Source organism: Bos grunniens, chromosome 8 (genome assembly GCF_055505025.1).
Source record: "Bos grunniens cultivar Pamir isolate PY7600 chromosome 8, Bosgru_T2T1.0, whole genome shotgun sequence".
Taxonomy (NCBI): Eukaryota; Metazoa; Chordata; class Mammalia; order Artiodactyla; family Bovidae; genus Bos; species Bos grunniens.
This window is the reverse complement of record NC_141172.1, coordinates 38,063,155-38,087,200: the sequence shown is the minus strand read 5'-3', so window position 1 is coordinate 38,087,200 and position 24,046 is coordinate 38,063,155. Positions and strand designations below refer to the sequence as shown.

Sequence of the window (24,046 nt, the reverse complement as noted above, 5' to 3'; positions counted from 1 at the left end):
GAAGGCTGCAGTCCATGGGGTCGCTGAGGGTCAGACACGACTGAGCGACTTCACTTTCACTTTTCACTTTCATGCATTGGAGGAGGAAATGGCAACCCATTCCAGTGTTCTTGCCTGGAGAATCCCGGGGATGGGGGAGCCTGGTGGGCTGCCATCTATGGGGTCGCACAGAGTCGGACATGACTGAAATGACTTAGCAGCAGCAGCAGCAGCAGCAGCAACCCTTCAGATTCTTTACTTCTTAATTACTAAATTCAGCAGATTTTTTTCCTTCTGTTTCTTATTTAACCTCTTCATGATGTTTGATAATTCTTCTCATAGATAATTCTTCTCTTCTGTTTTTTTTTTCTAAAGGGAACCATATTTTTATTAAAATAAACACATAGAAAAATGCACTAATCAATTTTTATACAGTTAATTCTAGTTTTCTTCTATTTCTGGCCATTTATTTTCAAGATCTTTGCTACATTCTTCTTTATGCCCTCCATCCATGACGTTTCTGGATAATGTTAAATGTTGTGACCTCAAGGATTTGATCTATCATCTTCTCTTCCTACCTCATACCTTATATCTGGATGTCATATATGTCTATGGCTATAGCTACCTTTATGTATACTGACTGTGAAATCTGTCCCAAAAGCACATTATGTTTCCCTTAGCCTGCATAAATCCAGCTGCCTTTAGAATATCTCAGTCTGTATATATCATAGGTAACTCAGTTCATTTTATGCTAAATTGAATTAATCATTCCTCTCAAACTATCCTTGTGTTCCATATATTCTATTCTGTGAATTATAATACTGGATACCCAGTCTCTCAAACCCCAAATTAAGAAATCATTCTTAACTACTCATATGCCAAGCCAGTTACTACAGATATTCCTTTTAATTGTCTTATAGGTGCTTCTGACTGTAAATATCTAAAATTCATTTCTTCTTTCGTACTCTTTTTATCTATTTTGGCGCTTTGTATATACCTAGTCACTCAGTCAGCTCAGATTGAGGATGGATTCCTCCGTTTCCCTCATGTACATTTGGTGGTTGAGCTAGGTTTATGCATAGCCCTGTCATTTCACTGTATATGTTCTGTTAAATGTTTTGAAACAGTATATGTATTGTTTCATATCTGAGAACTTTTTAGAACAATAACTACTGAGAATTAGATCCAAATTCTTATTCACTGATCATTTCTGTTGAAAACATGATGTTCCTATTACCATTTCTGACATTTCTGACAAGTTCAGGCTGCACTGTCTCTGCCCTTGTGCAGTTTATGTTATGTAATTGTCTTGGCTGTCCCCACACTTGGATGTTTGGTTATTGTTTAGGGAGGTATTGGATTAGACATAATTGATCAAATGTGAAGCGAAAAGTATGTTTGGATAGCCAAATATATGATAGAAATGGACAAACTAGTAGAAATATGAAGAGATAAAGACAACAGAAGTTTACTTGTTTTGATGCTAAACAGGTATCTGGGGTAATTGTTTTAACATTTCTATTTTTCCTAAAAATACATATATTTAAAAAATGTTTTATGGTACATAATTCAAATACCATATGATTCACTCCTAGCCATACAGTTTCATTTTAAATTAAAGAGGCAAAATGACAATCTGTATGAGCATGAATAGTGAGAAGTTGTATTTGGATATTATTCCCAGCACCTTTAATAATAATTTTTGTACTTTTCTCAAACTATTCTCAATGAGCTTTTTAGGTTTAGTAGTTGAGGGTGAGGGATTATGGAGAAAATAGCTGTTTGTCTTCTGGAATGGTGTTATGGACGAAGTACACAAGGGAACAGAAGGAAAGGATTTTCTGTGTTACAGATTTTCTGATCATAACCTTTTGCTTACGAGTTTCTGTGATTTTGAGCTAAGAAACTACATGAGATCCAACAGGCTTTCTGTGCTGTGCCTCTGCAATTTCTTTTGCTTCTGTTAAAGCAAAAGAAATTCTTTTGCTTCTTTTGAAACTGCTAAAATCAGACCTCAGATTTGAAGCTGGTGAGAGAATGCCTTTTTGAACATATTTCTTTTAAAAAATAAGCGTATTTTTCTGTGAAATCCTTTTGACTTAATCCTTTATAATCTTGAAGATAACATATCTTCTTGGTTTGAATGCAAATAGCATTTATCGTAAATGTGAGATAGGAGAGCCCTGGAAGGGCAGAAATTCAAAGAAAAAATTAACTTATTTACTAAAATGTTTTAGGTTGTACAAGAGTTGAAATCTGGAGAAGGACATCAGTTTCGATTTGACTTGGCTGCAGATAACTGGAATATACAAATAATCTCTTTTGTGACCCCGTGGACTGTAGCCTGCCAGGCTTCTCTGTCCATGGAATTTCCCAGGCAATAATACTAGAGTGGGTTGCCATTTCCTACTCTAGGGGATCTTCCTGAAACAGGGCTTGAACCTGCATTTCCTGCATTGGCAGGAGGATTCTTTACCACTGAACCACCAGGGAAGCCTTGCAAATAATATTGGGTTTATTGTTTCTCTCTGTTGGACTTAGTGACTCCCTGGTTGTCAAGAAACTAGTTATCTGCTATCTTTCTTTTCTTCCAACCTTTGCATTGATTTCCATCCTCACGGTTACCTTGTGGTTGCAAGAGAGTCATTGTATAGCTTCAGCTACTGTGTCTTCATTCCAGGTAGCCTGAAGGGGAAAGTAGCAAGGAAAAAAGCATGCACTTTATAGCTAAATTACCAAGGAGTGGACTTGTTGGATCATGGTGTGAATGTATGTATAACTTTGTGAGGAAGTGCTGAACATTTTTGCAAAGTGTTTGTTCAATTTAACATTCCCACCAGCAATGAGAGTTCCAATTTCTCTACAAATTTTTAAACATTTGGTATTAAATTTTCCTTTTTAATGGGTGTGTGAAAGTATCTTATGGTTTTAATTTGTATTTCCCTAATTATTAGTGATATTCAGTAGTTATTCATAAGTGCTTTTGGACGATTTTGTATCTCTTTTGTTGTTGTTCAGTCACAAAGTCATGTCCGACTCCTTGAGACTCCATTCACTGCAGCATGCCAGGCTTCCCTGTCCTTCACTATCTCCTGGAGTTTGCTCAAACTCATGTCCATTGAGTCGGCAATGCCATCCAACCATCTCATTCTCTGTCATACCTTTTTCTCCTGCCCTTAGACTTTTCCAGCATCAAGGTCTTTTCCAATGATTTGACTCTTCACATCACATGGCCAAAGTACTGGAGCTTCAGCATCAGTTCTTCCAAAGCATATTCAGGGTTAATTTCCTTTAGGATTGACTGGTTTGATCTCCTGGCAGTCCAAGGGACTCTCAAGAATCTTCTCCAGCAGCATAGCATCAATCGATAGCAAGAATTCTTTGACAGTCAGCCTTCTTTATAGTCCAACTCTCCCTTGCATACATGATGACTGGAAAAACCGTAGCTTTGACGCTACAGACCTTTGTTGGCAAAGTGATGTTTCTGCTTTTTAATACACTGTCTAGGTTTGTCATGGAGAAGGCAATGGCACCCCACTCCAGTACTCTTGCCTGGAAAATCCCATGGATGGAGGAGCCTGGTAAGGCTCCAGCCCATGGGGTCACTAAGAGTCGGGCATGACTCAGTGACTTCACTTTCACTTTACACTTCTATGCGTTGGAGAAGGAAATGGCAACCCACTCCAGTATTCTTGCCTGGAGAATCCCAGGGACGGGGGAGCCTGGTGGGCTGCGTCTATGGGGTCGCACAGAGTCAGACACGACTGAAGCGACTTAGCAGCAGCAGGTTTGTCATAGCTTTTCTTCCAAGGAGCAAGTGTCTTAATTTCATGACTGCAGTCACTGTCTGCAGTGATTTTTTTTTAAGTGTGTTTAAATGTTGTTCCCTTCTTATTTTATTATTGAAAGATAAGTTTCTGTTGTCATGAAGATGGTCCCCATTTCTCTGAAGTGTTTGTTCCAGAAAAAGTTTATTCCTTATGCATATTGGTCAATTATCCATCTCAAATTAGTAGTTATGTATGGTATAAAGTCGAGGTCAAAGTTCTTTTCTTTTTTTTTTTTCACCTCCCATATGAATAACCAATTGACTGAGAAACATTTTTTGAAAAAATAATCATTTCTTCTCCACTGAAGTGTAATGAGGCATTTTTTCTGATTAGGTGACCATATGTGAGGATTTTTTTTTTTTTTTGGTATTCTGTTTCATTTGCCTATTTATTTGTAGTTATTGCAATACCAACCTGACTTAATTACTCTGACTTTATAATAAATCTTGGTGTCTGGTAGTATAAATTCTCCATTTTGCTCTTCAAGATTATCTTGGCTATTGTAAGTCCTTTTTGTTTTTCATATAGATTTTAGCTTGTAAATTTCCATAGAGTAAGCTGCTAAAATTTTAATTGGGATTGTGTTGAATCTATAGATCAATTTGGAGAAGAATCAATATCTGGACAACATTGACTTTCCTATCATTGTCTATCACCATGTTCTGTTCTTGACTTTTATTTTTTGTATTTTTCATAAAATATAATTGATTAACAATATTAGTTCCAGATGTACAGCATAGTGAGTCAGTACTTTTACAGATTGTACTTTGGAAAGTTGTTACAAGATAACGGTTATAGTTCCCTGTGCTGTACAGTATATCCACGTTATTTTATACAGGCTAGAGTGTATGTCTTAAGAACTAAAGAGCCTCTTGATGAGGGGGAAGAGGAGAGCGAAAAAGCTGGATTAAAACTCAGCATTCAAAAAATTAAGGTCATGGCGTCTAGGCCCATCACTTCATGGCAAATAGAAGAAGAAAAACTAGAAACAGTGCTGCTATAAATGTAGGGGTGCTTGAAGCTTTTCAAATTAGTGTTGTTGGTTTTTCTGAATATGTATCCAGGAGTGGAATTGCTGGATCATATGGTTATTCTATTTTTAGTTTTTTGAGGAAACTCCACACTTTTTTCCATAGAGACTGCACCAATGTATATGCCCACCACCATTGTAGTAGAGTTCTTTTTTCCTCCATCTTCTCCAGCATTTATTATTAGTAGACTTTTTGATGATGGTGATTCTGACAGGTGTGAGGTGATACTTCATTGTTTTGATATGTATTTCTCTAATAATTAGTGATGTTGAGTATCTTTTCATGTTTCTATTGGCAATCTGTATGTCTTCTTTAGAAAAATATCCAAATTTTCTGGCCTTTTTTTTTTTTTCTTCTAACAATGTTTTCATTTCAGAGTTCCTACAGATATTTCAATAAATTTGTCCCTATATATTTGACTTTTTGATTCCTGTTATAAATTATATCGGGGCTTCCCTGGTGGCTCAGAGGTTAAAGCGTCTGCCTGCAATGCGGGAGACCTGGGTTCGATTTCTGCATTGGGAAGATCCCCTGGAGAAGGAAACGGCAGCCCACTTCAGTTTTCTTGCCTGGAGAATCCCATGGACAGAGGAGCCTGGTGGGCTACAGTCCACGGGGTCGCAAAGAATCGGACACAACTGAGCGACTTCACTATCAGTTTAAAATGTTCATTTTTTAATTGGTTCTGGCATATGGGAATTGCAATAGATTTTTGTATATTGGCTTTGTATCTTGTGATCTTATAAGCTCACTTTAGTAAGTTTTAGATTCTTGTAAGTTTTCTATGTAGTTTTACCTTTTCCATTATACCTTTTATTTCTTTTTTTTTGCCATATTGCACTGTCCAGGACCACACTACAATATTGATTTGAAGACATGATTTTAGACATGCATATTAAGTTTTTGAATTCAGGAAAAAAAAGTTTGATATTTTGCCATTAAGTTATTAATTTTAGGTCTTTTGTAGTTACTCTTAATCACACGTTTGCTTTTAAACCTAGTTTGCTGAGTTTTTAATCACAGACTATTGTAGAATTTTAATTCAGTTTTGGCATTTAGTGAAATGATCATATGTTACTTTTCTCATTTATTCTAATAGTAAATTTTATTGATTGAATTTTGATTATTCAGTTAACCTTGCATTTCTGGTATAACTCAGTCAAGATTTTTATTTTGGCTGAACCACATGGGTTGTGATCTTAGTTCCCTGACCAGGGATCAAACCTGGGCCGCAGCACTGACAGCAAATCCCAAGTCCTAACCACTGGACCACCAGGGAATTCCCAAACTCAGTCAAGATTTATTATTCTTTTAAAAATTACTGGATTCAGTTTGCCAGGTTTTTTTTTTTTTCCTTCAGTATGCATCTTATATCCTTATGAGAGTTACTATTGTGGAAAGATTATAAATTGCTGAAGTTTCATGTGATGGTTAACAATAATAATGCATTTTCAGTTAAGGTATGTACAGTGGATTTTTTTTTATGATATAATGCTATTGTACACCTAATAGAGTACAGTATAGTGTAAATATAACTTTTATGTGTACTGGGAAACTAAAAAATTGGTGTGACTTATTTTATTGCACTGATCTGGAACAGAACCTTCAGTATCTCTGAGAAATGCTTGTGCATGATACTTATTCAATAGTGGATTTGACAGAGTCAATGCTATCAGTGAAGACTTCTTTATATATGAAGGATAACTTACCAGTGTCACTTTCATTTGTAACTTTGGTTTCTCTTACAGGCAAATGTTCTGAAAACGACTCTGCATGGGAATGGCTTGCCTTACAATGACAGAAATGGAAGGAACATCCACATCCCCTGTACATCAGAATGGTGATATTTCTGGAAATGCTAACTCTGTGAAGCAAATAGATCCAGTCCTACAGGTCTATCTTTATCATTCCCTTGGGAACGCTGAGGGGGATTATCTGCAGTTTCTAACTGGAGAGTATGTTGCTGAAGAGATCTGTATTGCTGCTTCTAAAGCTTGTGGTAAGTATTAAAAAACAGTGTTTTTCTTCTTATTAACATCTGCTTGGTTTATTATACTCTAACACAATGTACCTGTGTAATATATTTTTTATGCTTCTATGACTGACAACTGTTTTCATATGCATATAAAATGAGAAAATTACTAAAGTAGAATACAAGGTAAATTCTGTGTTGAGGTAGTGGTATAGAATGAATGTGTTTCGCCCAAATTTGTGTTGTGACCTACTCCTCCAGTGTGATGACTTTGGAAGTGGGATTTTCCAGAGATGAATCAGTCATGAGAGTGGACCCCTCATTAGTGGGACTAGTACCTTTATTAACGAGATCGCTGAGAGTTCCTTTGCCCCTCCTGCCATGTGTGGACATAGCAAGAAGATGAATAAGAAAATGAATCATCTATGAACCAGGAATAGGGTCCTCATTAGATACCGCATCTGCTTGATTTCATACTTCCCAACCTCCAGAAATGTGAGAAATATGTTTCTTTTTTTTATAAGCCACTTCATGTATGATAATTTTCTTATAGCATCCTGAATGAGCTAAAACAGCAACTGGTACTGAGAAGTGGAAGGGCGGTAACAAGTTTCTAAAAATGTAAAAGTGGCTTTGGGACTGGGTAATGGAAGAGTTTTGAGGTGCATGCTAGAAAAAGTCTACATTGTTGGGAACAGATCTTTAAAGGAGATTTTGGTGAGGACTTGGAAAGAAAGAAACAGAGTTGTAAGAAAACAATTTTCTTAGAGGACACCTGTGCAGTCCTGTGGAGAATATTGGTAGAATTGTGTTCCATTAAAGACCATTCTGATAAGATCTAAGATGGAAATAAGGACCGTGTTATTAGAAACTGAAAGAAAAGTGATCCTTGTTATAAAGTGTCAAAGAACTTGGTTGAGTTGTGTTCATGTTTCAGTGCTTTGTAGAATGTAGAACTTAAGAGCAATAAAATTGGGTGTTTACTTCAAGTCTTTTCTAAGCGAAGGGTTGAAGGTGTGGCTTGAGTCCTCATAACTGCTTATAGTTGTGAAAAATTAATGCTGTTGCTGAGCTCCTTGGCTGCCCTGGATATGGTTCTGGCAGCCCCTAGTGGCAGTTATCCCTCAGCGGGGTGCAGGCAGCAGACTTTGGTGGAATAAGTATCTCTGCTAGCAGAGAATGCAAAGGCCCTGGAGGCATGTCTGACTCCACCTATATTTCAAAGAAGGGAAGCATGGGGCAGGGCTGCCAGGAGTCTTTGGTGCCCAGCAAAGCTGGAGGGGCAGGAATGTTGCCCTGGTGTGCTCTTCAGATGGGATCTCTGCTTCAGTGGGTCTGGAAGGCAGAGTATCAAGTTAGAGGGTTATTCATCAGCCTTAAGGTCTAATGGAATTTGCCTTACTAGGTTTTAGATTTATTTGAGACTTGTGACTCATTTTTTCTTTTCTCTTGTAATGGAAATATTTGTCCTATGCCTGTTGGAATGGGCACATCTGTCCTATGCCTTTTCTACCATTATATTTTAGAAACACATAATTTGTTTGATTTCATAGGTTTACAGCTGGAGAACCTCAGGATGAATTGTACCTTGTTGTTCAGTCGCTAAGTCATGTCTGACTCTGCAACCCAATGGACTGCAAAACGCCAGGCTTCCCTACTCTTCATCATCTTCCGGAGCATGCTCAAACTCATGTCCTTTGAGTCGGTGATGCCATCCAACCTCTGTCGTTCCCTTCTCCTCCTGCCTTCAATCTTTCCCAGCATCAGGGTCTTTTCTAATGAGTTGGCTCTTCTCATCAGATGGCCAAAATATTGGAGCTTCAGCATCAGTCCTTCCAATGAATATTCAGGATTGATTTCCTTTGGGATTGACTGGTTTGATCTCTTTGATGTCCAAGGGACTCTCATGAGTCTTCCCCAGAACCACAATTGGAAAACATCAGTTCTTTGGCACTCAGCCTTCTTTATAGTCCAACTCTCACATCTGTACACGACTGCCGGAAGAACCATAGCTTTTACTATACAGAGCTTTGTTGGCAAAGGGACGTCTCTGCTTTTTCATATGATGTCTAGGTTTGTCATAGCTTATGACACCAAAGATGCTTTCGTGGAGATGCTTATTCCACCAGAGTTTGAGTCTCTTTTTTCCAAAGAGCGAGCATCTTTTAATTTCATGGCTGGGGTCACCATTTGTAGTGATTTTTGAGCCCAAGAAAATAAAATCTATCACTGCTTTCACTTTTTCCCTTCTATTTGCCATGAGGCGATGGAACTGGATGCCATGATCTTTGTTTTTTGAATGTTGAGTTCTAAGCCAGCTTTTTTCACTCTCCTCTTTCTCTCTTATCAAGAGGCTCTTCAGCTCCTCATCCCTCTGCCATTAGAGTAGTGTTATCTGCATACTGAGGTTGTTAATATTACTTCCTGGCAGTCTTGATTCCAGCTTGTGATTCATCCAGTCTGGCATATCACATGATGTATTCAGCATAAAAGGTAAAGAAGCAGGTGACAGTGTACAGTCCTGTTGTACTCTTTTTCTGATTTTGAAGTAGTCTGTTGTTTCATGTCTCGTTATAACTGTTGCTTCTTGACCTGCATACAGATTTCTTGGGAGGCAAGTAAGGTGGTCTGGTATGCCAATCTCTTTAAGAATTGTCCACAGTTTGTTGTGATCCACAATCAAAGGTGTTAGCGTAGTCAGTGAAGCAGAAGTAGATACTTTTCTGGAACTTCTTGCTTTCTCCATGATCCAACATATACTGGCAATTTGATCTTGGCTAATCTGCCTTTTCTAAACCCAGCTTGTACATCTGGATGTTCTCAGTTCACATACTGCTGAAGCCTTGCTTGAGTCTCATCCACATCTGATTTAGATGATATTTAGATGAGACTTTGAACTCAGACTTTGAGTTGATGCTGGAATGAGTTAAGGCTTCTGGGGCTATTGTGATGGAATGAATATATTTTGAATGTGAAAGGATATTATTTTTGGAGGGCCAGGAATAGAATGCTATAGGTTGAGGGAGAAGGACACAAACATTCAAATTCATAAGTTGAAACATATTCTCCCAATGTGATTGTATTTGACAGTGTTACCAGGTCATAAGGTTAAATATCACCTTACCCAACTTGCTTTTCTACCCTTATGTGGCTTCGTTATAGATAGCTAAGTTATCTGTGTCTCTTCGAATTACGGATATTTGTGTCTGTTTTTTCAAGATGTAGTCAGTTATGTTATGGTGTGAAATATGTGTTCCTAAAAGACACTGTGTTCTGCAGAATTGTGCAGTAAAAAGCACAGGGCTTATAGGAAAAATAAGGTTAGGGGTATGACAGTCTAAACTTGGTGATATTAAAAAAAAAAACTTAGTAAAAACAGCACATGCTAAGTGGTAAGAAAATATATAAATAGTGCAATATATTTGGCACTTTACCTTAAAAAAGTTATGAAGCTTGTTGGTGGAAGTGGATGTTGAAAAGGTTGCATCCTGTGAGTTAGTGTGAAGTTGTAGAAGGAAGGTTATCTGAAATCACATGAGAAGTTGTAACACCACATGTTGATGGCTGTGACTTATAACACATGTGGTAAACTGAGATAGCTGGTAGGTGTTTGTTCCATGTATAGCCTCAGTTTGGATTCCAGGCTGAAGGAATAACCCCTAAATGAGACATGGTGTTCTCCTGGTAAAAGGCAAAAAAAACATGAGGGCTGGAAATGAAATACCTCCTACTGCCTCTTTTTGGAACTAACACACTACCACTCTTGCTCAGATTCCATTGGTCAAACTGAGTCATATGGCCAAGCCAGTGTTGGGTCAGATGAGGTGGTCCTCTCAGGGAGTGGGAGGAAAAGATGGAGTATTTATGAGCAATAATGTAGTCTGCTACACTTTTCCCTCTTGGCCACAAATAATTTTCTTTTTTCAGTATTTAAAATAAATTTTTCCTTCCTCAGTGAGGATACCCAAAGCCATCATTGAATCAGGTTTAAAATCTAGGTTCTCCCTATATTCTCTCAGTCATGTCTAGATGGTCTTCTTGATTCAGAAATCTGTGAAATGAGAAGACAGTTATTCTGATATCATATCTATAGCCTTGACAAGTTTTACGTTAAAGATATGAGATAATTAGCTCTAGTGTAGAAACAGCAAGGTTTAGACAAAAGAGGCTGTAGAGTTATCTTTTGGAATCCTCCCACCTCTCTGAGTCCTTTACCAGTTAGACTTTCTTGACTACCTACTCACATATCTATTATCTTCAAATTCCTTTCCATTCCCATCCCCAAATGCCCTTTATTGAATGACCTTTTGTTAGGTATAGCTTTGATGATAAAATAATTTATATTAAGTTATAAATAAGTTTTAATATTAAGATATTTGTATTTAATGAAGAATCTTGATCTGTTATAACTTCTAATTGTAAAAAAAAATGCTTAAAGGAAGTGTATTTTTTAAAGTGACTTTTATTCTTTTCTCAGTTGAAATGAGAATATGAAGTTAATGTTACAGTTGTATCCCATTTACCTTTTTCAGCTGGCTGAAATTTATTCTCATTGTTTACATAAAACACATAATTGTTTTATATGTGTTACTCAGTTCTTACAATAGCACTAGGGTGTATGTGTGTATTGATAAGCATCTGATAGCTTTTTTAAAAATTGTTTTAATTTTATATTGGAATATAGTTGATTAACAATGTTGTGTTAGTTTCAGGTGTATAGCAAAGTGATTCGGTTTGACATTTATATGTATCTGTTCTTTTTCAAATTATTTTTCCATTTAGGTTATTAAGCAGAGTCTTGAGTCTGAGTCTTGAGCAGAGTTTCCTGAAGTATACAGTAGGTCCTTGTTGGTTATCTACGTACATGTAAATCCCAAACTCCGATTCTATCCCTCTCCCCTACCCTTTCCCTTGGTAACTCTAACTTCTCTGAGTCTGAGTCTCTTTCTGTTTTGTAAATAAGTTCATTTGCATTATTTCTTTAAATTCCACATATAAATAATATCATATGATAATTGTCTTTCTGTGTCTTACTTAGTATGATAATTTCTAGTTCTATCCATGTTGTTGCAAATGGCATCGTTTCATTCTTTTAAATGGCTGAGTAATATTCTGGTGTATATATGTATGGCATCTTTTTTATCCATTCCTGTGTTGATGGCCCTTTAGCTTGCTTCCATGTCTTGGCTATTGTAAACAGTGCTGCAGTGAACATTGAAGTGCATGTATCTTTTGAAACTATCCAGTTTTTCTCTGGATAGCTATATGCTCAGGAATGGTATTGCTGGATTACATGGTTCAGTTCAGTTCAGTTCAGTCGCTCAGTCGTGTCCGACTCTTTGCGACCCCATGAATCGCAGCACGCCGGGCCTCCCTGTCCATCACCAACTCCCGGTAGCCCTACTTTAATTTTCTTAAGGACCCTCCATATGGTTCTCCATAGTAGCTGTACCAATGTACAGTCCCACCAACAGTGTAAGAGGGTTCTCTTTTCTGCACACTCTTTTCATCATTTATTGTGTGTAGATTTTTTGATGATGGCCATTCTGACTGGTGTGAGGTGATCTCTCATATTTTTGATTTGTATTTCTCTAGTAACTGGAGGAGATTGAGGGCAGGAGGAGAAGGGGACAACAGAGGATGAGATGGTTGGATGGCATCACCGACTCAATGGACATAAGTTTGGGTGAACTCCAGGAGTTGGTGATGTTCAGGGAGGCCTGGCGTGCTGCAGTTCATGGGGTCGCAAAGAGTCAGACACGACTGAGCGACTGAACTGAACTGAACTGAATAATTAGTGATGTTGAGTATTTTTTCATGTGCCTCTTGGTCTTCTTTGGAGAAATGTCTATTTAGGTTTCTGCCCATTTTTTATTGTATTTTTTTATCATTGTTGTTATGCATGAGGTATTTGTAGATTTTTGGAGACCAGTCCCTGTCCTTCAGATAGTTCGTAAGTATTTTCTTCCATTCTATGGGTTGTCTTTTCATTTTGTTTATGGTTTCCTTTGCTGTGCAAAAGCTTTTGAGTTTAATTAGGTCCCATTTGCTTATTTCCATTTTTATAACCTTAGGAGCTGTGTTGAAAAGGATATTGCTGTGTTTCATGTCAGAGAGTGTTTTGCCTATGTTTTTCTCTTAGAGTTTTATAATATCTGGTCTTACATTTAGGTCTTTAGTTCATTTTATGTTTGTGTATGGTGTTAAGGAATATTCTATTTCATTTTTTTATATATAGCTGTCCAGTTTTCCCAGCACCATGTATTGAAGACACTGTCTTTTCTTCATTGTATAATCTTGCCTCCTTTGTCATAGATTAATTGATTATAGATGCATGGGTGTATTTCTGGGCTTTCTATCCTGTTCCACTGATTTATCTTTCTGTTTTTGTGCCAGTGCCATACTGTTTTGATGATTGTAGCTTTATTCAGTAATCTGAGGTCAGGGAGTCTGATTCCTTCAACTCTATTTTTCTTTCACAGATTGCTTTGACTCTTCGGGGTCTTCTGTGTCTCCATACAGATTTTAAGATTTTTTATTCTAGTTCTAAAAAAATGCCATTGATAATTTGATAGGGAATTGCATTGAGTCTGTATTTTGCCTTGGACAGTATAGTCATTTTGACATTATTAATTGTTGCAATCCAAGAACATGGTATAGCTTTCCAGTTGTGTCATTTTCAGTTGTTTTCATCAGCTTCTTAGTTTTTGGAGTACAGGTCTTTTGTCTCTTTAGATAGGTTTATTCTTAGGTATATATTATTTTTGATGTGATGATAAATGGCATTGTTTCTTGAATTTCTCTTTCTGATCTTTCATTGTTAGTGTATACAAATGGAGTATATTTCTGTGTATTAATTTTATATCCTGCAACTTTACCTAATTCTTTAATAAGCTCTAGTAATTTTGTAGTAGTGTCTTAGGGGCTTTCTATGTATAGTATCATGGCATCTACAAATAGTGACAGTCTTACTTTTTCTTTTCCAATTTGGATTCCCTTTATTTCTTTTTCTTCTCTAATTGCTGTACTGAGGACTTACAAAACTGTGTTGAATAAAAGTAGTGAGAGTGGACATCCTTGTCTTGTTCCTGATCTTAGAGGAAATGCTTTCAGCTTTTCACTGTTCAGTATGATGTTAGCTATAGGTTTGTCATATATGGACTTTATTATGTTGAAGTATGTTCCCTCTGTCCCACTTCCTGGAGAGTTTTTGTTATGAATTCATGTTGAATTTTGTCAGAAGATTTTTCTGCATTTATTGAGATGATCATATAGTTTTTATTATTCAGATTGTTGATGTGATGATTCACACTGATCTGTGGATATTGAAAAATCCTTGCATCCCTGGGATAATCCCACTTGATCATGGTGTATGATCCTTTTAATGTATTGTTAGATTTGAACTGCTAGTAGTTTGTTGAGGATTTTTGCATCTATGTACATCAGTGATATTAGCCAGTAATTTTCTTGTGATATTTGTTTTTTGTTGGTATTGGGATGATGGTGGCCTCATAGAATGAGTGTGGGAGTGTGTTTTACTCTGCAGTTTTTGAAATAGTTTCAGAAGTAAAAGTGTTAACTCTTTTCTAGGTGTTTGATAGAATACACTTGTAAAGCCATCTGGTCCTGAACATTTATTAGTTGGGAGTTTTTAAATCTTGGTTTCAATTTCATTACTTGTGATTAGTCTATTCGTATTTTCTATTTTTTTCTGCCTCAGTTTCAGGAGTTGTACCTTTCTAAGAATTAGTCCATTTCTTCCAAATAATCCATTTTATTGGTATATAGTTGCTTGTAGTAGTCTTTTATGTTCTTTGTATTTCTGTGATATGTGTAGTAAATTCTCCTTTTTCATTTGCAATTTTATTGATTTGAGCCCTCTCCTTTCTGTTGATGAATTAGCTAGAGGTGTATCAGTTTTGTTTATCTTTTCAAGTAGCCTACTTTTAGTTTCATTAATCTTTTCTTTTTTTCATTTCTATTTCATTTATTTCTCTGATCTTCATGATGATGCTTTTCTTCTAATAACTTTGGATTTTTTTCTTTAGTTGCTTTTGGTGTAAGATTAGCTCATTTATTTGAATTTTTTCTTATTTCTTGAGGTATGGTTATATTGCTGTAAATTTCCATCTTAGAACGCCTTTGCCGCATCCCAAGGGTTTCGAATTATCATGCTTTTTTTTTCCATTTGTCTTTAGGCATTTAAAAATTTCCTCTTTTATTTATTCAGTGATTCATTGGCTGCTTAGTAGCAAATTGTTTAGCGTCCACATGTTTGCATGTTTTTTTGTATTTTTGTTGTTTTTTTTTTTTTAATAGTTTTTCTTATAGTTGGTTTGTAATCTGATAATGTTGTGGTTGGAAAAGATGCTTGATATGGTTTTAATGTTCTTAAGTTTACTGAGGCTCTCTTTGTGGGCCAGTGTGTGGTCAGTCCTGGAGAATGTTCCATGTGCACTTGAGAAGAATATGTATTCTGTTGCTTTGGGTGGAATACTCTATAAATATCAGTTAAGTCCATGTGCTTTAAGGTTTTAAGACATGTGTTTACATATTGATTTTCTGTCTGAGTGATCTGTCCATTGATGAAAGTGAAGTGTTAAACTTCTCCTTTTTTATCTTTTGTTGTTGATTTCTCCTTGTATGGCTCTTGGTATTTGTCTTATTTATTGAGGTGCTCCTATGTTGAGTACATATATATTTACAATTGTTTTGTCTTCTTTTTGGATTTATCTCTTAATCATCATGTAGTGTTCTTCTTTGTCTCCCATGACAGTCCTTATTTTAAAATCTGTTTTGTCTGATAAGAGTATTGCTACTTCAGTTTTCTTTTGATTTCCGTTTGCATGGAATACCTTTTTTTTTATTCCCTCACTTTCAGTCTGTATTGTCTCTAGATCTGAAGTGGGTCTCTTGTAGATAGCCTGTGTATGAGCCTATTTTTTTGTGTCTGTGTCTTTTGTTTGGAGGATTTAATCTGTTAATGTTAAAGGTAATTATCAATATGTGTTTCTTATTGCCATTTCATTAATTGTTTTGGATTTATTTTTGTAGGTGTTTTTTCTTCCCCCCTTCTTTTGTTCTCTTGAGATTTGATGGCTAACTTTAGTGTTTTGTTTGGATTCTTTTTTCTTTTATGTGTGTGTATCTATTGTAGATTTTTGGTTTGTGGTTACCATGAGGTTTTGTAATAGCAGTCTGTATATAAACAAGATTGTTTTAAGTTGCTGATCTTTTAATACCAAACGCATTTCTAATATCCTGCATTTGTGCTCTCCTCACAATTTCTGGTTTTGATATTATATTTCTGTGTGGATGATTTCCTGCCTTTACTGTATATTTGTCTTTACCAGTGAGCTTTTCCATTTACAATTTTGTTGCTAGTTGTGGCCTTTCTTTTCTACTTGAAAAGTTCCCTGATGATTTTTGCTGAAATGCACCTTGTAATCATAATAAGATTAACAAGAGCTGGTCCTGCCACAGCATTAACTCTGGAAGGGGAAATGTCTGTGGAGACTGACCTCAGTCCTAGGTGGGTCTTTAGGTACTTCTGGTTCCTAGCAACATTATTGATAAGCTGAAACTGACACGAGTTAGTATGTTTATCTCTCTTTTAAAGTGAGGAAATTAACCAAATGACTCTTTTTCTTTGACTTGATCTGACAGTTCCTTTTTGGAGTTTTTGAGGTAGAGTTGTCTGGGTCCTACTCTTTAATACTGACAATTCTGGCCAATTCAGAGATAGTTCAGACATTTACTCATCCAAGGCAATACCCTTGGCGCCATCTAATAGTGGATCATACCCAGTGGGTATGAAGTAATGTCTCATGTTTGTTTTTTGTAAATACTTTATTGATATATAATTCAATTCCATGCATTTAAAGTCATATGTTTCACCCTTAAAAATGTACAGTTCAGTATTTTGTATTATCCTCACAGAGGTGTCCAGCCATCACTACCCTCAAGAAACCCCTGTGCTTATTGGATATCACTTCCTAACTCTCTATTCTTCCCTAGTTACTTAGACAACCACCAGTCTAGTTTCTGTCTCAATAAATTTACTTTTTTGTCTCAGTAAATTTGAATCATACAATATTTGGTCTTTTGTTACTGACTTCTTAAGCTCATATAATGTTTATAAGGTTCATTAATGTTGTATCACTTCAATTCAGTTCAGTTCAGTCGCTCAGTTGTGTCTGACCCCATGGACTGCAGCACATGAGGCTTCCCTGTCCATCCCTACCAACTCCCAGAGTTTACTCAAACTCATATCCATTGAGTCGGTGATGCCATCCAACCATCTCATCCTCTGTCATCCCCTTCTCCTCCCGCCTTCAGTCTTTCCCAGCATCGGGTCTTTTCCAATGAGTCAGTTCTTTGCATCAGGTGGCCAAAGGATTGGAGTTTCAACATCAACATCAGTCCTTCCAATGAATATTTAGGACTGATTTCCTTTAGGATGGACTGGTTTGATCTCCTTGCTGTCCAAGGGATTCTCAAGAGTCTTCTCCAACAACCACAGTTCAAAAGCATCAATTCTTTGGTGCTCAGCTTTCTTTATAGTCCAACTCTCACATCCATACATGACCACTGGAAAAACCATACCTTTGACTAGACAGACCTTTGTTGGCAAAGTAATGTCTCTGCTTTTTAATATGCTGTCTAGGTTAGTCATATCTTTTCTTCCAAGGAGCAAGCGTCTTTTAATTTCATGGCTGCAGTCACCATCTGCAGTGTTTTTGGAGCCCCCCCCAAATAAAGTCTGTCACTATTTCCCTTGTTTCCCCATCTATTTGCCATAAAGTGATGGGACCAGATGCCATGATCTTCGTTTTCTGAATGTTGAGTTTTAAGGCAGCTTTTCACTCTCCTCTTTCACTTTCATCAAGAGGCTCTTTAGTTTTTCTTTGCTTTCTGCCATAAGGGTGGTGTCATCTGCATATCTGAGGTTATTGATATTTCTCCCGGCAATCTTGATTCAGCTTGTGCTTCCTCCAGCCCAGCATTTCACATGATGTACTCTGCATATAACTTAAATAAGCAGGGTGACAATATACAGCCTCAACGTACTCCTTTTCTTATTTGGAACCAGTCTGTTGTTCCATGTCCAGTTCTAACTGTTGCTTCCTGACCTGCATACAAATTTCTCAAGAGGCAGATCAGGTGGTCTGGTATTCCCATCTCTTTCAGAATTTTCCACAGTTTATTGTGATCCACACAGTCAAAGGCTTTGGCATAGTCAATAAAGCAGAAATAGATGTTTTTCTGGAACTCTCTTGCTTTTTCCATGATCCAGCGGATGTTGGCAATTTGATCTCTGGTTCCTCTGCCTTTTCTAAAACCAGCTTGAACACATGGAACAACAGACTGGTTCCAAACAGGAAAAGGAGTTCGTCAAGGCTGTATATTGTCACCCTGTTTATTTAAGTTATATGCAGAGTACATCATGAGAAACACTGGATTGGAAGAAACACAAGCTAGAATCAAGATTGCCGGGAGAAATATCAATAACCTCAGGTATGCAGATGACACCACCGTTATGGCAGAAAGTGAAGAGGAATTAAAAAGCCTCTTGATGAAAGTGAAAGAGGAGAGTGAAAAAGTTGGCTTAAAGCTCAACATTCAGAAAAGATCATGGCCTCTGGTCCCATCACTTCATGGGAAATAGATGGGGAAACAGTGGAAACAGTGTCAGACTTTATTTTTCTGGGCTCCAAAATCACTGCAGATGGTGACTGCAGCCGTGAACTTAAAAGACGCTTACTCCTTGGAAGGAAAGTTATGACCAACCTAGATGGCATATTCAAAAGCAGAGATATTACTTTGCCAACAAACGTTTGTCTAGTCAAGGCTATGGTTTTTCCTGTGGTCATGTATGGATATGAGAGCTGGACTGTGAAGAAGGCTGAGTGCCGAAGAATTGATGCTTTTGAACTGTGGTGTTGGAGAAGACTCTTGAGAGTCCCTTGGACTGCAAGGAGATCCAACCAGTCCATTCTGAAGGAGATCAGCCCTGGGATTTCTTTGGAAGGAATGATGCTGAAGCTGAAACTCCAGTACTTTGGCCACCTCATGCGAAGAGTTGACTCATTGGAAAAGACTCTGATGCTGGGAGGGATTGGGGGCAGGAGGAGAAGGGGACAACAGAGGATGAGATGGCTGGATGGCATCACTGACTCGATGGACGTGAGTCTGAGTGAACTCCTGGAGTTGGTGAAGGACAGGGAGGCCTGGCGTGCTGCGATTCATGGGGTCGCAAAGAGTCGGACACGACTGAGCGACTGATCTGATCTGATCTGATCTGTTGTTCCATGTCCAGTTCTAACTGTTGTTTCCTGACCTGCATACAGATTTCTCAGGAGGCAGGTTAGGTGGTCTGGTATTCCCAGCTCTTGAGTAATTTTCCACAGTTTATTGTGATCCACACAGTCAAAGGCTTTGGCATAGTCAATAAACCAGAAGTAGATCACTACTATTTGGCATAGTCAATAGAGCAGAAGTTGTATCACTTATCAGTACTTAATTCTTTCATGACTGAATAGTGTTCCATTGCATTGATATACTAGGAGAAGGCAATGGCACCCCACTCCAGTACTCTTGCATGGCCAATCCCATGGACGGAGGAGCCTGGTAGGCTGCAGTGCATGGGGTCCCTAAGAGTCAGACACGACTGAGTGATTTCACTTTCACTTTCCACTTTCATGCATTGGAGAAGGAAATGGCAACCCACTCCAGTGTTCTTGGAGAATCCCATGGACAGCCTGGTAGGCTGCAGTCCATGGGTTCGCACAGAGTTGGACACAACTGAAGCGACTTGGTGGTGGCGGTATTGATATACTACATCTTCTATAACAACTGATCAGTTGATGGACATTTGGACAGTTTCCAACTTTTAGATATCATGAATAATGTTTCTGTTAACATTTGTATACAGGTTTTTGTGTGGATGTATGACATCATTTCTGTTGTGTATAAACCCAGCATTGCTGAGTCAAATGGTAATTCTATGTTTAGCTATTTGAGGCACCCCAAGACTGTTTTTTTCAAAGTGGCTGCATTGTTTAACATTTATGCCTGTAGTGTGTATAGGTATCTTCATCATAGTTTAAAAATTTCTTCTCATGATTTTGAGTTACTGTCTAATGTCTTATAATTTCTACCTGTAGCATACTTTTTAGCATTTCTTGTGGAGCTGGCCGTTTATCTAAACTTTTGTTTATCTTAGAATGTCTTAATTTCTACTTCATCTTTAAAGAATTATTTTGTCAGATATAAAATTCTCATTTGACTTTTTTCTCTTTGAGCTCTTTAATTATGTCATCCAATTTCTTCATGACCATATTGGTTTCTGATGAGAAATTGCTATGAGTCTTACTGAGAATGCCAAATTGAGGATGTAATGAGTCATTTCTTTCTTGCTGTTTTTGATGTTCTCTTTATATTTGTCTTTTGGTGGTTTGATTTTTAATGTGTCTCGGTGTGCATCAGTTTGCATTTATCATCGTGCAATTCATTCACCTTCTTGGATTTGTGTGGTTCATGGTTTTCATCAAATTTGGGGAGTTTGGGGCCATTATTTTTTAAATATTCTTTCCTTTTCTCTACTTTCTCTTCAAATCTCTGAAATTGTCATAATGTAATGTTGGCAGACTTGAATGTATCCCACAGGTGTATTACTTTTGTCCATCTTTTTTCTTTTTTCCCCCTGCTCTTCAGACTAGATAATCTAATTGACTTATCTTTAAGTTAGCTGATTATTTTATTTAAACCTGTTTTTGAAACAGTCCAGTGAATTTTTCATTTCGGGTGTTGTACTTCTTTGTTCCAGATTTTCACTTTTTATACTGTTCATCTTTGTTTACACGTATTTCTCCTGGTTCCTTTAGTTTTTTGTCCATGGCTTCCTTTAGGTCTCTGAGCACATTGAAGGCAGCAAATTAAAATTATTTAATAGTTTTGATTGATTAAATCACTTTATGACTTAATCAATCATTAAGATTGACTCTATTAACTCTAGAGCCATGGACCAGAGTTTCACATTGGGAATACCAGCTGCCATCGCTAAACCCTTCCTGAGCAGAGAGCAAAGTAGAAGTGCTGCTAATTTTTCCCACCATTTTAAAATTGTCTTTTTCCTGACTCAGCAATTGCTTGGTTGTTGCATATCTTTGACTGTTTTCCAGAGTTCTCATGAAATTGATTTCGACAGTTTTTACGGCTTTTTGTTGTTGATTTTATATAGGAATATACCGTTTTCACTGATGTCACTCTGCCTTTACTTCTGTAATCATGGTTTATTCTAGTTCTTCAAACATTTATAATGACTGCTTTGAAATTTTTGTTAAATCTTACATCTGGGTCTTCTTATAGGCATTGTCTGTTACCTTCCTTTTTTTGTGCCCAAGGATTACACTTTCCTGTTTCTTTGCATATCTCATAATTCTTTTGTTAAAAACTGGACATTTTAGGTAATATAGCACATCCAGATTCTGATTCCTTTGGGGGATTTTAAAATTATCCTCCTGTTACTGGTTTTTTAAAAAATTTTTTTCTATGGTCACAGGATGTACTCTATATAATTTCAATCCTCTGAAATTTTTTGAGACTTTCTTTGTTACTTAGGTTATCTACTCTCTTGTTTAATGTGTCACATGCATTTGAAAATAGTGTATAGTCTGACTTGCTAGGTGTAGTGTTCTCTAAATGTAAACTAAATTTGGTTAATTTTAAATTTTATATCCTTTGTTTATTTTTGTCTTCTCCCAATTTCTGAGAAATTTTGAATATATGTTTCTCCTTCTGGCTCTTTGTGTTTTTGCTTCATGTATTCTATTGAGCCTTGAAATTAGTGGGGCTTCCCTGGTGGCTCAGACGGTAAAGCTTCTGTTCTGCAATGCAGGAGACCAGGGTTTGATCCCTGAGTTGGAAAGATGCCCTGGAGAATGGCTACCCACTCCAACATTCTCGTGTGGACAGTTCCTTGGACCAAGGAGCCTTGTAGGATACAGTCCATGGGTCGCAAAGAGTCAGACAAGACTTTGCGACTGTCCCTTTCACTTTATTAGTGAAACACACATTTAATATTATTATGTCTTCCTGTTGAGATGGCCCTCTTATTACTGTGAAGTGTTCCTTTTTATCTCAACTAATCTTTCTTTTTTTTTTAAGTTTACTTAGTTTAATGCTAATGTTGACTCATCAGGGGTTTTTTTTTTGCCTTGTGTTTTCATGGTGTATCATTTTCCTACTTTTTAGCGTCAACCTGTCTATATCCTTTTGTTTAAATTAGTGTTAGTCACTCAATCATGCCCGACTCTTTGCAACCCTATAGACTATAGCACACCAGACTCCTCTGTCCATGGGATTCTCCAGGCAAGAATTCTGGAGTGGGTTGCCATTTCCTCCTCCAGGGGATTGTCCCAACCCAGGGATAGAACCTGGGTTGTTTAAAGTATGTCCCTTGTAAATAACACAGTTTTCTTCTTAATAATCCAGACTGATATAATATGTATTTTAATTGGCTTATTTACATTTATGTATAATAAAATTACTGATGTGTTTGTGTTTATAACCTTATTTGTTTTTTATTTTATGTATCTTTAGGTTTCCTTCTTTTCTGCCTTTTTTAGGTTGATCAAGTATTTTTCTTTCTTTCTTTCTTTTTTTACTTTATCTCTTCTGTTGGATTTTTTTTTTTGAACTAGTTTTTGTATTTTTCTTTTGGCAGCTACCCTAGATATTATAGTGTACATTTTTTGGTTTATTACAGTCTTAAGCTAGCATGTTATTTTTCAAACAATTTGAGAATTTTATAACAATTTAACTGTATTTACTTCTTTTTGCATTTGGTGTTAGTGATCTATTTTACTTTTGTACACATCACAAACACACAGGTATACAAATTATTATTGGTTTAAATGTTTATTGTTCTTTTACTCTTTCCTATTCATTTGTCATACAGTTCCATGCTTTCATCCATCATCACTTTCCTTCAGCATAAAGAACTCCTTTTAGTATTTCTTGTATTGCAGATCTGCTGGTGACAGATTCCTTCAACTGTTTATCTTTATTTCACTTGAACCTCTTGATACATTTTTTACCTTTGCTCAAGAAAACCAGAGCCAGACAAAAGTTAATGTGATAAAGATATACTTTTTTAAACAGTAGTAAGGAAAGCTACTCCAGTGTAGAAGCGGGCTTAATTCTGAATACAGTCTGAAAAAGTGGAAATTTATAGCCAAGGAACAAGTAGGATGGGGACACTGGGGAATCACAAATTACTGGAGGAGACATCAGGTCTGGGGGGGATTCTTGCTGAGCAGACCATGGTGATCAGATACCAGCTGGGGGATTAAAGGAGTGCAGAATTTGATCAGATATGTCAGAGGTGGCAAAATCTTGCTAAATGGATTTAAGCAGGATTCCTGCTTAAATTGGATTCTTCAAGGAAATAAACTTTTAGGGTCACTTAGGGGAGGGTTCAGAGAAGCCTAATTAAAAGTTGGTCTAGGAAAGAATCTTTGTCAGCACTATACTTTTGTGTTTTCTTGTGGTCTTTACTATCATGCACTTAATTTTTTGTTTTGTAATTCTCTAATGGCTTCTCTGGGTCATCTACGATGAGATGCTTAAAGTTAGGCAATGTTTTCATTTTTGTATTTTCCATACCCATCTTGTGCATATTATAGAATAGAGACTGTTACTATTAGTGGAATGACTGTTCTTGGTCTAAAATGATATGGGATTGAATCACAGTTTTGGTAGTGGCTTAGAAAATAAGAAACATTTTGAATTAATTTTTTATTAAATAAAAATAAGAATAATTTGGACTTAGTGTATAGGGAAAGAAAAGGAGTTAAAAGTGACTTTGAGGTTTCTTTGAATCTATTCAGTATAATGTATATCTCAGACACAGTGTCACTGCCTTTTCTTTCTTCCTGCTGCTGCTAAGTCGCTTCAGTTGTGTCCAACTCTGTGACCCCATTGATGGCAGCCCATCAGGCTCCCCCGTCCCTGGGATCCTCCAGGCAAGAATACTAGAGTGGGTTGCCATTTCCTTCTCCAATGCATGAAAGTGAAAAGTGAAAGTGAAGTCACTCAGTAATGTCTGACTCCTAGCGACCCCGTGGACTGCAGCCTACCAGGCTCCTCTATCCATGGGATTTTCCAGGCAACAGTACTGGAGTGGGGTGCCATCGCCTTCTCTGTTCTTTCTTCCTAGAACAGCCCAATTA

General features: G+C 37.1%; 1 protein-coding gene across 5 annotated transcripts in view; it reads left to right on the top strand.

Moving 5' to 3' along the window:
• JAK2 (Janus kinase 2) overlaps positions 1 to 24,046 on the top strand; it is a 117,777-nt gene that overhangs the window by 24,049 nt on the left and 69,682 nt on the right. For all 5 annotated transcript variants that reach the window (XM_086415231.1, XM_086415232.1, XM_086415229.1 and 2 more), the window contains exon 3: positions 6,589 to 6,839. Coding sequence is in view for 2 of the 5 variants with exons in the window: in XM_086415229.1 (XP_086271355.1) it covers positions 6,614 to 6,839 (226 nt within the window). In the remaining 3 variants the exon portion in view is untranslated. The remainder of the gene's footprint in view (positions 1 to 6,588; positions 6,840 to 24,046) is intronic.